Source organism: Misgurnus anguillicaudatus, chromosome 22 (assembly GCF_027580225.2).
Source record: "Misgurnus anguillicaudatus chromosome 22, ASM2758022v2, whole genome shotgun sequence".
Classification (NCBI taxonomy): domain Eukaryota; kingdom Metazoa; phylum Chordata; class Actinopteri; order Cypriniformes; family Cobitidae; genus Misgurnus; species Misgurnus anguillicaudatus.
The window spans coordinates 30,823,657-30,840,124 of record NC_073358.2 but is presented as its reverse complement, the minus strand read 5'-3'; the positions used below and the strand labels follow the sequence as shown (position 1 = coordinate 30,840,124).

General features: G+C 37.4%; 1 protein-coding gene across 5 annotated transcripts in view; it reads right to left on the bottom strand.

Annotated features, from left to right (window-relative positions):
* Nucleotides 1–587: 587 nt before the first annotated feature.
* dab2ipb (DAB2 interacting protein b) overlaps nt 588–16,468 on the bottom strand; it is a 118,805-nt gene continuing 102,924 nt past the window's right edge. For all 5 annotated transcript variants that reach the window (XM_055199608.2, XM_055199605.2, XM_055199609.2 and 2 more), the window contains 4 exons: nt 12,979–13,101; nt 10,135–10,337; nt 8,901–8,988; nt 588–4,733 (listed from right to left, as the gene is read on the bottom strand). In XM_055199608.2, the coding sequence (XP_055055583.2) occupies nt 4,566–4,733; nt 8,901–8,988; nt 10,135–10,337; nt 12,979–13,101 (582 nt within the window). In that variant the 3' untranslated portion in view covers nt 588–4,565. The remainder of the gene's footprint in view (nt 4,734–8,900; nt 8,989–10,134; nt 10,338–12,978; nt 13,102–16,468) is intronic.

Sequence of the window (16,468 nt, the reverse complement as noted above, 5' to 3'; positions counted from 1 at the left end):
TTTTATCAACATAATATTAGTTGTTTTTAAACAATTATTGTATTTATTGTTTACTGGCAGTTCTATGAAAGGTTTTACTGATGGATGTGTGGATACAGATCATAGGTGCACGTGCGCCACATTCAGTTCTTGTGCTTGGATTATGGTTAAAACAAATGTTTTATAGAGATTTACTGCATTTGTATCAGCTATTATGGCAACCCCATAACTGCACAAATTATGTCGGTCTTCCTGGATTTCATAATAAACATTAAACAGCCAGTCAAAACGGCACACTTGTGTCCTTCACAATAGACTACCACTGGCTTTAATGGCTCACCGGAAGTCATAAACCGGAAAGCTCAAAGATGTCGGCGCCCACATTTACGTCAAGAAACTGGTGGATACTAGGGATTAAATATACATTAGTTTTTATGGTCTGACAAGGACTTAGTATTGTTACTATAGTTTGTAGTAGTTTAGTTAAGATACCCATAAAGTTGCATGTAACATCAGAATAGAGATCACAGAGAAATAAGCCAGATTTCATAATTTCAGAAGCACAATATTATTTCTCAGATTCAGTAATGAAGACAACACAGCAGGCATATGAAATAACTAAATAAAACTTTAATTATTCTAGTTGCAAATGTACATAAATTGCACAGCCACAATTGTATAGTCTTAACATGGACAAACGTCTCTGTACATTATTGTTCTTATAATTGCCCTAAAACAATGTTCAGCCAATACTTTAAACATACTTACAAAAATCTTTTCTACAAGGATTATAAAACATACAACATATTGTTTATTCATTGATAGCTTTGTATATCTTTTTATCTTTATATGATTTATTCCACATAGCTACTATTTCACATTGACTGCTGTAAAATAGATGAGCAAATAGTTTTTACAAGTTTTCTAAACTGAACAGAAGCCGGATAAAGACACGTTAGATGAAAACAACCGAGACGACAGCAAAATCGTTTTTTTATTCAATACTTTTTTGGACTTGCTAGTGGCTGAAGTGTAAATAGATATAAAGATTCTGCAAGGTCTCAGACCTCATTAATGAATGGAGATGAGCTGTATCTGTGGGGATGTGAGAAATAAATACTAGTTCCCTTTTTGGCAACCACACGCTATACCCAATTGAGTTTTATTGTTGATCAAATAAATATGAATGTATGCTGATTTATGTGCTGAAGCAATTGAAACTAACAGATCATAATTAAGGGCATGTGATTGGTTGAGGTATTTGACAGTCCAATCAATAGTTAGCAAATTCACATGGCAAGTCACTTTTGGCTACATATAATTTGGCCACAGTGTTATAAATCATCATAAAATGAGGGCTAGGATGTAAGAGAGTGGCTTATTTATGAGCTTGCTACTTTATGGAGGATGTAAACCTAAGGTGGACACAGAGGACTTCAGTCAGGAGAAAAAGTGCATAGTCCTCAGAGGCCTTTCAGAAGCAGCTTGTGCTTGTAAATCCTCCACCTACATTGGTGCCTTTCCGTCTGATACCACATTTCAGATATAAATCATACTGTACATATAAAAAATGTAACATTGTCATTCACTCTGGAGTCGCCTTAGGATTCGCTTATATAATCTTAAATTATATTCACATAACACTCCCGGAGAGCCCATATACAGAGGTCTCCTTAAAAATAGGCCTGTCAGAAAAAAATAACATTTCTATTTACATGTCCCAACTTACATATCTGTATATCTTTGCAACAAAATAAAGACCTATCGTGAATCTCTCTTCCACATAGACGAACAAAAATAAAAATCAAGTTCAGGGTAAAATTCAGTTCCTCAGTGCCGAGCATAATAAATGTTTTTTTAAAGAATACAAAAATATACAAACTCTAAATGCTGAAATGGCAAGTGTGCACGGGACTAATGAGGCAATGGATACACAAAAAAACTTTAAAAAAAGAGAGAACATTAAATGGGATGTGAGTGAGACCAACAAGCTTCACAGAGGGGAAAAATCACTGCAAAACTGTCTCCCAAACATTGTGGATAAAATAAATAAAGACAAAACTCTAAACCATGAAGCTAGAAAAGCTTAAACATTCAGCTTGCTTAGTCTGAACAGTCTGTGCGAATTCAGTCTTAGAATAATATAGTGGATCTGGATTAACATTACAATGCGAAATATTTGTCATTGAAAATTCTTCCTCCAAGCAACTGAGGTAAAACATTCTTAAAAGAGGGAAAATGTGTAGATGGAGAACGTAAAATATATTCTTTGTATGATCTATCTACCATCCTCATGATGTGCGTATAAATAGCACACAAGTTGTGCAATACATACGCCAAACTCCAATTTTGCGTGCTTGTGATACGTCAGTCCTTCCCATTCATGTTGTTATATGTATTGGTTTCTCAAAATGTTCTTTATTGTTAAAGGAACACGCCGACTTTTTGGGATTTAGTTTGATAAGTGCACACATACCCGTTTCATCTCCGTGCGTCCTACAACTCTGTCTGACGCACCCACCGGTAGCATAGCCCAGCACAAAGACCGGAAGCAAATGGCTCCAGCTAGCATACTGCTCCCAATAAGTCATAGATATATACACTAGATGTCGCCTTGGAACAGGGGTCTTGTCATAGGAAGTAGGTAGGTAACGCTGCTATCTCCGCCTGTACTTCGAATTCATGGACGATGCCGGACTTTTGTGCTGCGTATGGATGTTAGGCCTACTAGCACTATGCATTATAGTTAGAAAAAGTAGATTTTCATAATATCAAAACTTTTATTTTTTTCTGGACTCAATGCTAAATACATGTCTGACTGTTGGAACGAACCAAAAGAAAACCTAGAAAATTGCATTCATGACGATTTATGGTGATTTTATTTAGCTGATGCAGGGCTCCCCTGTTTCAAAATGGCAGCTCTATTTGACGCATTCGTTCCAATGAACTACCGTAGCCAAGGCGACGTCTAGTGTACTATTATCTATGCTAATAAGTGACAAAATAATGCCAACATTTTCCTATTTATATGTTTATATGATATGTATAGTCACATTGTGTACAAATAACAAGGTCATATGAGACACAGCCATCTTTTAACCGTATACATACTGGGAACTATATTCTGCAGTATGCTAGCTGGAGCCATCCAATTCCAGTCCCCGTGCCAAGCCAGGCCAGCGGTGGGTACATCAGCCAGAGCTACGGGACGCACGGAGATGAAAAGTGTATGTATGGACCCATCCAACTCTGGGGATACGGTGAACAAGCTAAAATCCCAAAAAGTCGGCGTGTTCCTTTAAACCAGTGCTTCTCCAATAGTGGGGCGGGACCCCCAGGGGGGGCTCGAAGCGACACCAGGGGGGGGCGCACGAGGCCCCCGGGAAAATACTTTTTCAGGAAGTGATTTTTTTTGCACCGTCACTTAAAGACATTACACCCCAATCACGCCGATAAGCCACTTGATTTTTTAATTAGTATTATGTATTGATTATATTTAATTTAATTTTTGTTTCAAATGGTCAAAAAATATTATACTTTATATAAGGATTGATTTTTTTATTTCAGGCAAATTGATGCATTTAAAGTCTTTTTTGTTACAGACTAAAAAACAATGTTATTCTTTGTTGTAAGTTGATCGATATTTATTTTTTTGTTTTCTTTTTGTGTTATCTCAATGTTAATAAGGATACAATGTTTTGCAGATGTGTAATTTTATAGACAAATTATACGGAGAGTTGGGGGGGGCGCGAAATGTTTACTTCTTCTTAGGGGGGGCGTGACAGAAAATAATTGAGAAGCACTGCTTTAAACCATTGTCGCTTGGGGTTGAGGTTCAATTTGGGATTTGAGTTAGGATGTCATTATATGTAACAGAAAGTTTTTCTAACCCCAAGCGACAATGGTAAAAAAAAATAGAAAAGCAATTGCGCAACTTTTCACACAGCGTATTATTTATACGCGCATCATGAAAATGGGTTGGATCTATATACTACATCATAATATTTTATCTTTACTGAAAAAAATTTGAGCAAGAATGTTCAGAGCCATTCATTTTTAAGGCTTCTCATGATGGAGATACAAAGTGCACTGTAGGGACAAATTGGCAGAAATAGAAACAGGAAGTGTCCTAATCGGAGAGTTGCTCATTCTTTAGTTTCAGCCAGGTTTCCAATGAAGAAACCATTATAAATAAACGCAACACACACAATCAAGGTTTTTCAAAGGACGTATAGAGAACACCTATTTTGTAGCAAGTAAAGATATTTTAGGAGGAAACTGCAGGCTAGAAGGCCTTAGTATACCACAGTTTTTAAAAGTTAGCTGCTGTGATTCATAAATGAATGTATAGTGGTGTGTCCTAAAATGAAGTAGTGTCAACAGTTGGACTCAGTTAACCAGCTGTTAAAGGTTGACGTGTCCTGTATCTGTCCACTCGTAAAGCCTCTCCTGGATTGCTTCCCGCAAAATATCTACACACTTGCCTATGTCCTCTTACTTCATTCTGTCCTCTCTCTCTCTTTCTCTCTCTGTGTGTGTGTGCATGTGTGTGTGTGTGCATGTTTCACGCTCTCATTAGGATGTATTCAGCAGTTGGAGCTGTTACGAAACTCTCCGTTCTCTGTGATTTGAAGTTTGGTGGGGTTGGTGGGAGAGATCCCGTTGCGCGTCTGCATGCTGTAACGCTCCTTCAGCTGCGACAGGGCGCTCATTAGCCTCGCGTTAGCCGCATCCAGAGATGCTATTCGTTTCTCCTGCAGGGAAAGAAAAATAGCTCAAAATTGCTGACCTTGTACAAACCGTAAAATCTAAACCAGCTTTCAAAACTCTCAATGATTTTTGTGACTAATTGGATGACAGAGCCAAGGATAGAAAATATTAAAAATAATACAGAGTGAAGATATTGTGGTTCTCCAGGGCGGCAGTATTCAGAAAAAAAAGTACATACGCTTTCACTGGGGCAGTACTCTTTAAAAAGGTCCTAAAATTTTGGTACAGATATACTAACGCTATCTAACAAGAATTCGTACATATTTTACGAGTTGGCTATATCAATATATACGACCAAATTCCTAAGTTTTGGTATGATTTGCCTTGACCCCTCTGACGTTGGGGTTAGGGTTTCGTTGTTTTTTTTCATGAAAATGTTACAGTTTTGCACTATTAACTTCATATGAATTTATTTGAATTAGCCAACTCGTAAAATATGTAACATTTCTCGTGAGATCAGGCTGAATATACTGTACATACAGTACATTTAGAAGAGGGGAAGTTTTAAGGGGGTGAGGGGGGTGTAAAGCTATTTCATGCATTCTGACATATTGACACCATTTAAGAGTTGCATTCCTCATACTAAACATAGTCAAAGTGTCAAAAAAGCAGTTGGACGTATGAGGAGTATTTCTGTGCCGAATGCCAGGGTTCGTACAAGTTTTGGAAAGGTTTTTTTTTCGAACATGAAATATTCATACATAACAATCTCGCTTTATTTCTTTTATGGGCAATTTCAGTGCATGAAGTACAGTGGAAGTCCTTATATGGACACTATAACCAGAATAGGGCACGCACACACCAACCAAAAGCAGTGTGTTGTTGTTTGTGAGAGAAATTTAAGCTCGTTCGGCTTCCCAAAGATCCCAGCCTTATGGAAACAAATCTGTCTTTTATACATCCAATAAAACTAAAGACTCTTCGGATATATTAAGGATTTAATACTACTCTATATGTACTAAAGATTAACATAAAATAAGTAGAAACAGTGTGTGTTATGTAAGCTTTAAGGTGATGGTTTGTTTTCATATAAACATCTGCACATGTGTCTCCAGATAATTAACATACTTGAGTTCTGTAAATAATTACGAGCTCATATTTTTTAATGCATTTTCAAAAGGGAATGTTTAATCATTCACATGTGTATTAGAGTTATCTTCTCTCCAAGCCGACGTTTATGACTGACTGCGCAATCGGATTGGCCGATTGTAACTGTATCAGTTCCACTGTTGATCTGAGTCTGCACCAGACTGTTATATAATATATTTTTAATTGTTTACTATAAATATTTAATATCACTGCAAGGTTGTGAAGCGAGCATGTATGTTTTCCACTCACTACTGTGACAGTAAATCTGTTTTGATTGAGTCGATGTGTCAGGGTTTATTCTATTTATAATTCTTTTTATACTTATATAATCGTAAATCAGTAATATAACTTAGAAGATGGTTGGAAAGAATTAATATGGCTGTAATGATCTGGCCTGGGGTTTATATCTATGACTATATCATATCTGTGATGATACTCCTGCCAATACACATTGTTTTAGTGTAATTGATCATTTATCTCTTATATGAAAAGAAATCGTAGTTTTCTTGGAAACCAAGATGCAAACATTTGGCAAGTGGATCTCAAACTGGTTGTGCGGGCCCCCTTGGAGGGTGTGATATGGGGTCCCAGTTTTATGACATTTTACAAAATACATAGATTTTTAATTAATTATTTTTAATAAAACTAACCAACAGCACTACACAAGGGGCATGATGAAATTTTGGCCAGAATTTACATTTACCAGAAAACAATGCTGGTCTAAACCACAAATTACATTAAATACAAACAATAACTCCGCAGAGAGCCACAGAGAGATTTTATTTTATTACTACACAGCTTCATCTCATTTAAAATGTATATTAACCCTTCGCTGAATTCACACCGTCTTGTCAAGACAAGTATTCTAAGGTCTATTTTGTTGCTTAGGGAGTATTAGACAGGAATATTGGCATTAGAGTTGGCCTGGTTGATGTAATTTTAATCACCAGGGCTGATATTCACAGATACATTATAGTATTTTGTATAGTACAACACAAAATTTAATCAGCAACCCACAGGACCAAATCCCGAACTTAATGAATGCATAAGGAAACCCAAAGCCACAGGAATTTCCTCATACAGCTATCACAGTGGGACATTGGATATTAGCATTAATAATAATAAATGATGTTAGTTTTGCAAGGTAATCTTACATTTTTTCATAAAGCATTAAATTCATAAATACTGCAGGGGGGGTTTCCTGACAGAATGGAGGGTGGTTTGAGAGATTATGATAAAAATGTGGAAAAAAGGCGAATGTAGATAAACTTATTAACACAGTTTAAGAGTTTTGCACATGTTAAACAAATGCAAAGTGTCAAAAAAGCTGACGTTTCAGGGTAAGCCATACATATCACTTCTTTTTATAGCCATTTTCCCCAGAAAAGCCCGCCCATGCCAATCAGCGGGAGGGTGAGAACGCTAAGGACGCTAAGTTACAGGCATCACTTCGCGTGACAGCTTTGTTTTATATCAAACTCAACAATGGCACTAAAGAAGAAGTGTGTTTTTGGATGTAAGGAGAAGAAAGACAGCATTATGGAAACAATGGATATAGTTTGTTTATCCGGGTTAGCAGAAGAGTTTTGCTTGTGTGTTTGTTTAAAGCTCACGTAACACACGCTGTTAATGCATTTCTGATGTTAATCATAGAGTAGTATTACATCCTTCATATCTCCGAAGAGTCCCCAGCCCAATCAGATCCGCAAAAGAAAGATCAGCTTCACCATTCTTTCCGATAACGAAAAAAAATTAAGAAGGATGAGTTACTACCGTGGGAGGAGCGAGTACGAGTCATGCAACACTATACAACACTTATAACTTATGATTCACTACATGTTTGTGTCATTTATATAATATGCACGTGCCTATTTCTAACATAAGACAGAAGTGTTACTTACCACATGCAACTCATGACCCAGTTGGGACTTTCAATGAAATCCAGCATGACAAACACACACGCAAAACTCCACTGCTACACAGATAACAAACTATATCCATTGTTTCCATAAGGCCGTCTTTCCTCTCCCCACATCCAAAAACCCACCTCCTCATCCGTGCCACTGCTGAGTTTTGAAACCAAACAAAGCTGTCGTATGATGTGATGTTGTTAAGTTCTAGCTTCTCCTGCTGATTGATGGGTGGGCAGGGCTTTCCGGGGGAAGTGCCCACAAAAAGAAGTAATACGTATAGTAACACATGAAATGTCAGCTGGACCCATAATCGAAAAAAAAAACTTTCTAAAACTTGAATGAACCCTGGCGAAGTGCATTCGGCACAGAAATACTTTGTTACACGCCCAACTGCTTTTTTGACACTTTGCCTAAGTTAAGCACGAGGAAACAACTCTATAACTGTTAATAAGTCAGAATGCATGAAATACCATTGAACCACCCCTTTAATACTGGATTTTATTGAAAAATCCCAACCGGGTCATGAGTTGCATGTGGCAAGCAAGACCCCCGTCTTATGTTGGAAATAGGTGCGTAGGTACATATTATATAAATGACACGAACATGTAGTGAATCATAAGTTATCCAGTCAGTGTTGCATAAAGCGTTGACTGGTGACTCGCTCCTCCTGCAGCTCTTAACTCCTCCTTCCGAATTATCTGAAAGAATGGGTAAAACTAAATTGTCTTTTTTTTTTTAATCTGATAAGACTCTTCAGAGATATGAAGGATGTAATACTACTCTATAAGTACTCCAGATTAACATCAGAAACAGCATGTGTTATATCCTTTATTATATAAAGGAACAGTATGAACGATAACAGGAAATGACTGGTATGGGGTGGGATTGGGGAATAATGCAAACCAGACTCAAACTTGCAATGTCTTAAACAAAATTAATTTAAAAATAAAGTAAACAATAGGATGATTTAATTTATAATAGGATGCGAATATTATTTTACCTAAACTGAGGTTGAATATCATAAAATAGAATAACTGTAATTAAATTATAGCACTACTGTACTTAAAACCTGAAGTAAATATTTTGTCAACACTTGTATTTCGGTGTTCATGACAACTGCAGCTTCTATAGACACATGCACACTCATACCTGAGCATCAATGATCTTCTGTTTGGAGTCAACCACTGCCTGCATGTCAGCATGATCTTTCTTGAGCTCTTCCTCCACAGACATCAACCTGCATCAACACACAACATCAACAGACACTCAGTCCACGCTTGTTATATCCTTCCTTTCTACCTTTGATCCTGTGCTCGGGGCCATAAATAACTGCCCCATAACATCAGTCTTGGAGGAAAACAGTTCTTGGTAAACGTTGCCTTGAGGAAAGCAAAAAGTCTTTGAAGAGCCTTCTCAGATTGCCACTAATGCACTAGCAGCTGAGGGAAGACCTACACTCGGACCTACACATTTGTGAGGGGCATTTCAGTGCAAAAACTGCATTATTAAACTACACTATTTATGTAACTAGGTGTTAAAGAAGTATTTTATTCAAGTCATGCTTAAAGTAGATTAAATGCAATTAATTTATGATGCAATTAATGCTAACTATTAAAGCTGGTGGTTTTCATATGTGACCTTGCCCTGTGTAAACCCAGTTAAAGTATTTTTTGTGATTTTCTATATAAAGTCATCCTAATATAACAGTCTGTAAAAATATAACCTTGATTTCTTAAATACTGAGTAAGGGCATGTCAAACTTTGATGCCCTGGATTTTACAGACAGGGCCACATATATCTAGATATACAGTGTATGTTTGAAATATTAATGTGTAGTGTAGATGACCACACTTTCCTACATTATATAAAATATGCCACAATTCCATGTAAATTGGACACGTGCTTATTCATCAGGTGGTAAACATACTGTGCATCCAGATACATTCTGTGCATATATTCAGACACGTGTGCATTTTAAAGAGCTGTTTCAGGTATTTAGATTGCAGTGGAGTGATACTATACAAATCACTGAACACCGAATCCTCCATAACCAGACATTCGTAACCCACCCGCAAGACTGGGAACTGCAGCGTGCAAATTGCGCTCAACACAGATTTTGTGGGCATATTTCCTCTGTTACCTGATTTGCATAATTCCTTTAGCAAACCAGGCGTTTAAACAGCACAGTAAGCAATGCATGCACATAAACAGCATTTTCAGGAAAACTAAGTCTTAGTGATTTTCTTTCTTTGTGTCCTGCTTCATTTTATCTTTTCTCACCAGCCCCAGTGGCTTCCTTCAAGTATATTCTTAAAGAAAGCTGTTTTAGTAATGACACCCACTTTTGGATGAGCGATTACTTTAAAACAAAACCATCTCCCACCTGCTGATTATGCCCTTCATCTGCAAGTCTTTGTCTTCCTGTTGCCGTCTAAGCCTCTCCTCTGACTCCTCCAGCCGGGTCTGGTACTCCAGTAGCATCTTCTGCGCCTGGTCCTCCTGTCCCTTCAGCCGGGCTTCATACTCCTCCAGCCTCTGAACCGATATGCGTAGTCTGTCCTGCAGCATGCTAATCTCAGCCTGATACTGAAACACAGATGCAGACATTTATCTTTTTGTTTTTCTTGTGACATCTTAATCCATATACAGAAAAAAAATTACATTTTGCCATTTGTCAAAAATTGTCTGTGAATCCAGGCTAAAGTCTCATAATCAAATTATTAGATAGGAGAAAAGAAGTTTGATCTCAATCATTGATTTCACATTGATTTCAATCTTTGACATGGTCTTAGTCAATATTATATTAATCAGGTTGTGTTTTCACAGAATGTTCTTTACATTGTGTAATATGATTTTATATAGAAAACAGTAAATCACAAAAAATGACTCAAGTTTGGTTTTTACAGGCAGGTTCACGTATGACTAAAGACATTTGATTTGAAATGTAATTTCAGTGTGGCTCCACTTGTGCACTTGCTCCCAGTAAGTGATTTCGCTTGGGGCTTAAAAACGAATAAACTGTTACATTTATATTGCACTTTAGAGAGACAGAGAGTGAGCCAATCTCTTAAACATCACCATTGTGCAGCATCCAGCTGGTTGCCAGTCCTCCAGAACAGTGGTTCTCAATTCCAGGCCTCTGTACCCCTCTCCCAGATCATTCCAGACGTCTCCATAAAAACACCTGATTCAATTCATCAGCTTGTTAGTGTGTTAATTAAGGATCCTGATGAGTAAAATCAGGTGTTTCATATAAGGAGACATCTTAAATATGCTGGAAGGGGGGTCCCGAGGACCGGAATTGAGAACCACTGCTCCAGCATATTCCAGTCAAGAGGAGATGTTGCCCATTTCTCTACAGTATATGGGGACGACTGCCATGACAAATAGAGGACAACAGACAAATTAAACCCCTAACTCTTTCCCCACCTAGTTAACTTGTCAATTTAGAGAAAACGCTTCCCTGCCAATGACGTGTATTTCTGGCTTTCCGCAACTTATAAAACCCAGAAGTATCGCCCTAGGACAAACTGCTCTATGTCCATGTAAGTTTTGAGTATCGCCTACATCTGATTTCTATCAAGTCCTTCACAAAAAGCAAATAATCTCAGGTTTTTTCTCAAAATTTTGTGTTTTTGTAGACCCCCTATCCATATTTGAGGGGTTATAAAAAGAAAACGAATGAAGCAGAGGGTCTCTTTTATTTGATATACTGTATGTTGAAATATTTTAAGAAGAACATTTTCTGGAAGGCATTAAACGTTTGTGAAAATCATGAAAAATGCTGGCGCTGGCTGGCAACTTTTTTTTTAAAATGCTGGCGGGGAAAGAGTTAATGAACACAGAGTCAAAAGTTTCTTTATTTCTTTCTTTTTACGCCATTCCTGCATCTGTAGCTATATTCATGGCGAGAACTTGTTAGTCCATACTAGTGCTAGTCCATAATTCGATAACGGTAATTTTATCGATATAAATTTCCCTGATAAACCGATAATGACAGTTCAATAAGTTATCGATAACTTTTACACACCGTGCGTAGCGCTGCGCAAGCACTTACAGATGCCGCACATGGTCTTCGTTTACAATCACGTGTCGGTTAAACTTGAAGGAGTGGAGTAAGGTGAGGCAAGTTATTAATTTGGGCCCCTTTGGTTTCCGTTATGCGGATAATGCAGACAGAATCACTCAATCCAAATGCGCGGAAACATTTTCCTTTTTTGTGTAATGTTGGACGCGCAGACAGGTTTTGTCAAAGCCTGGAACACGCCAGACAAAATAGGTACTGTACTTTCTTTCAGTGTCCGCCTTGTGCTTGCACACGTCCGCATAGCTTTAAAAGTATATTTACAGAACATTCACAAATTCAGGAAAGCTGAGGAGAAACAGCAGATTCACCACTGCAGTGAAGATAAGTGCTTGTATGTTTGCGACTGACACTCTTGACATTTACTTATCAGCACGTATAGCTCGTATATGAATAACAAACGCATGATCACTGAACTAAGTTTTATTTCTTGTTTAAGTGAACATAAACAGCTGGATGTTTATCAGTATATTAAAACTTAAAGCAGTCTGTCTTGGGTCTTAAAGTGACAGTAGCCTGCTGCTTTCTGTGTCAGAAAAGTATATTTTTACACATATATTTCCATTTATTAATACAGATGCCTGAAAAGTATAACAAGATTTTAGTATTTGTCATGTTCTGAATAAAAAGTAGTTTAAAATCTTAATTAACTGTTTTTTACTATTTTCATTCAGGAGCAAAAATCTGACAGGAATAAAGATTTGTCATTCAACTGATATGGAAAACATTTTCATGATTAGCTCTTTTAACTGGTAGGTGGGACTAGAGCAGCCATATTGACCGTTGCAAACTCCCCCATTCATAGCAGTGACGCATCTTGTTAATAATAAATATCTTTAGTGGAACCTAAAGTTGACACAACAAGCTACCCAAACTTCAGATCGCTCACTTAAAGTACACACTAAACGTTACATGTGGGATATGAGGAAGTATCTTAACTTATGAAAATGACACAGTTAACCTTTAAGTCTACATGCAGAAGCACCCAACACCGACTGAAATAAATGACTGTGCACTGAGACGAAGAGAATCCTGTCGTTGGTAAATAACAGCATGATTCACTTCACCGTTCAAAGTGTTTTGTACAGTATAAGCCTAATATTCATCTTATGTATATGTGGGGGTGTATGGGGGGTTAGTTACCTTCTCAGCTTGCGTTTGCTCATCTCTGCAAAGCTCTGTCTCAGACTCCTGCTCTATATATGGCACATTCATCAACCAGGCAGCGGTACGGTCCAATGCACTGGGGTTCACAGGGGACGGGGCCTGTGGGACACACACACAAAAACACACACGCGCATGAATAAACCAAAGATAAGACAGACGTAAACACAGAAATAAGTAATTCCAGGAGCGCCGCATGCCCAACAGGCAATATAAACATTTGGAAACAGGCCTGATAACTTTCAGCATGACGTAAGGCAGGTTAAATACGCATGGATGACATATTAGCATGATTATACATTAGTTATGATGTACGAGGGGGATCTTAGGTGTGGCTTTTTCTTTCACATGCAAAATGTGATGTACATGGAAATTAGCTTGTGTAAAATATTTATGATGAAATCATACAGTGCAAATGCTGTAGCATTAAGATAGACAGGAAAACTCAATAAAGTGAAACAAGAAAAAATTTACTTGCCAGTGAGGTAAGAAAATATTTATATAAAACGTCTCGTTCTGGTTCTTCATTTTGATTGGTTGAAACGCTTTCTAAGCCGTGATAAAATACCCCGTTAGCCCCACGGTTTAGACCATTACATAAGTATCACTGCGCCACTGTTGCTGCATACTGATTTATGAAAATAAACACCACAGTCTTTAATCATATTTTTTATTTGTCTACAACTGCACAATTAATGGCGATGTCCAGATAAATGTCAATAAATATTGTTGAGTCATCTCTTCAATAAAGAGAAAACGTTCCCTGAGGAGTTTCTACCTTAAATTTATATCTCCGCTATTATCCACTAGATGGGGATCTTACCCAACTTAAACACTGACGCATTCACTTAACACTGAAAACACCACATAAGTTTTGATCAGGCTCAGAATCTCATCGCTTACAAAAGTTCTTCACAAAAATGGAATTATCTCAGCATTTAGCAGAAAATTTGAGAGGCGATAAGAGAACAAATGAAGGTAGGATGAAACGTTTTTTTTTTCTGTTTGTTTGTTTGTTTGAAAGCGGAGGGTCTGTTCTTTCATTTGATATTTTGTGTTTATTTAAAGAAGATAATTTTTCTCTAACGCATTAATAAACTAAAACTGGGTGGCAACTTAAAAAAAATGCTGACAGGGAATGAGATAAGCATGCTTCCAAGCATATTTGATCATCACTTCAACAGTTGCACGATATAAATGTTAATGTATAAATTAGATGAATGTTGATTTATGAAAATAAACATCACTGTTTTTCATTGTGTCTTTGCTGCGTCTGTGTTGCTTGACCACCGCGCTCTGTTGCAGCCACACTTGATTCTGAGGAAACTACTTTGTTTGGCGGAAGAGTAATATTTGTACTAATATAATTACAACTTATTTGTGTTTTATTTTATGAAATCCTGCTATTCATATGAAGTAACCGTTTTATAAAAGTAATAAGCCCTCTGAAGCAGTGATGTTACAGTGCATTTTATAACAGCTAAGGGGAGGCACTCCGCTTCGTGTCGTGCCTTACAACGCCCCTTAGCTGTTATAAAATCCACTGGTAACCCACTGCTTCTTGGGGCCTATTGCTTTCATTTACTTAAATTTCTTTCTGGTTAAAGTCACAAGACAAAATACTGATAAATACATGTTTTGCACTGAACACATGTATGGGATACTATGAGGAAGTTGTCACATAGGCTGTCAAAAGGTCCAATGTTCATTTATTCGAATTAAGTGCTTTTATATGTTGGTATCAAACACCTAGTTAAAAAATATTTTAACCAAACCTTGATTTTAAAATAAACCATGCTTATTTCTTATAGCTTTTTGGTACAAAACTGAGCACAATAAAACCATATGATGGCGCTTTTACATTGCATATTATCCCACAGTTTGTTTTCGTGTGGGTCAGCTTACTTTTGGGAGCTTTTCCACTGGGTGCAGTACATAAAACCAATACTTTTTTTAGTACCACCTCGGTCGGGGTTCCAAGCGACCCGAGCTGATACCAAAAGTGATGCGAAAAAACACTGTAGATCACTGATTGGTCTGAAAGAATCGTCACTATCAGCGTCATCGCTATAATGTAAAAGATTAGCTTTACCTTCTTTCGAGTAAACCTGTTGTCATCTGTGCTTTGCTGTAAGTTCCCAAACTCCCTTTTAGCAATGAAAGACATCTACAGGTTGTGAATCAGCAACTCCATAACAGTTTTTTCCAGACTTGCAGATTGTGGCGGCACAATTGCGATGTGCACGTCCGCATATATGCTTAAATGCAACTTAAATGAGGCTCAGCGAAGCGCGTCGACTAACGCCACAGGTTTTGGTACAGAAACTGTCATGTAAGACAGACGCAGTGATAAACGCGATGTGCAAACATCTATTTGTGGTGGCCTATTTTAATTTTGTGGCGGACTGAGAAATAAATAAATGTATGGAAACCTATAACGACGCTCTCACTTGTATGATGTCACAGCAGTAGGCAGTATAACGACACGCATTTAATCCCTCCTATTCCTAAGTGTTACTAATAGGGATGCACGATATATCGGCCGACATATCGTTATCGGCCGATAACTGCTTATTTTTAATATTATCGGTTATCGGTCTGATAGCAAAATTAGGTCGATAAATGAAAGCCGATAAATGATGGATTATTTTGGTTTGTTGAACCACTTCACTTGCTCATTGCTGGCCATGTGGAGTTTTGATTGGTGCTTTCTGTGACATAGCCGAAGATGACACGTGTTGCGGGCTTAAGAAAAGTATGCTAGTCTAGCGCAAAGACAAGATGTCCGCGGTCTGGGAGCCTATATATATATATATCGGTTATCGGCCCCCAAATATAAAGAGTTATCGGTATCGGCCAAAATTTCCATATCGGTGCATCCCTAGTTACTAAACTCGATGGAAAAGCAAACCAAGCCAACTTGACCCGACCTTACCCAAACCAAACCGTGGGGTACTATGCAATGGAAAAGCACCATTAGTATGCTTTCAGGCAAGAGTCAACTACTGTATGTAATGCTGGCAGGTTTAAACTGAAAGGCTGACTACTTAACCTCTATTCTCAAAACATTTGGTCATCTCAAATTTTAATTGGGGCAAGTTGTAACATTAGTTAACTAACTGCAATATTTGTTGGAAATATGGCATGTGTGAGAACATGCCACACTATTGTTACACTTGCATGTGAACTGCATCTCTTCTTTTCTGGGCAATATTATAAAAAGTTGGAAACATTTTTGCAGCTAATATATTCCTATACGAGAATTGATTTTTAAAAATAAATGTTAATTGGACTACAAAATTTGACAAACCCTGGTGACCCCTATTTTTTATTTTAAATATATTTTTTATATATATTCCAGTGCAATAAGCTGTTGAAGGAAGATGCTCATCGCTTTGTTTAGACACAATTTAAATTATTCCAGTACTAACTATTCACTGGCAGCATAAATGTATTCCTTTCATCAGCA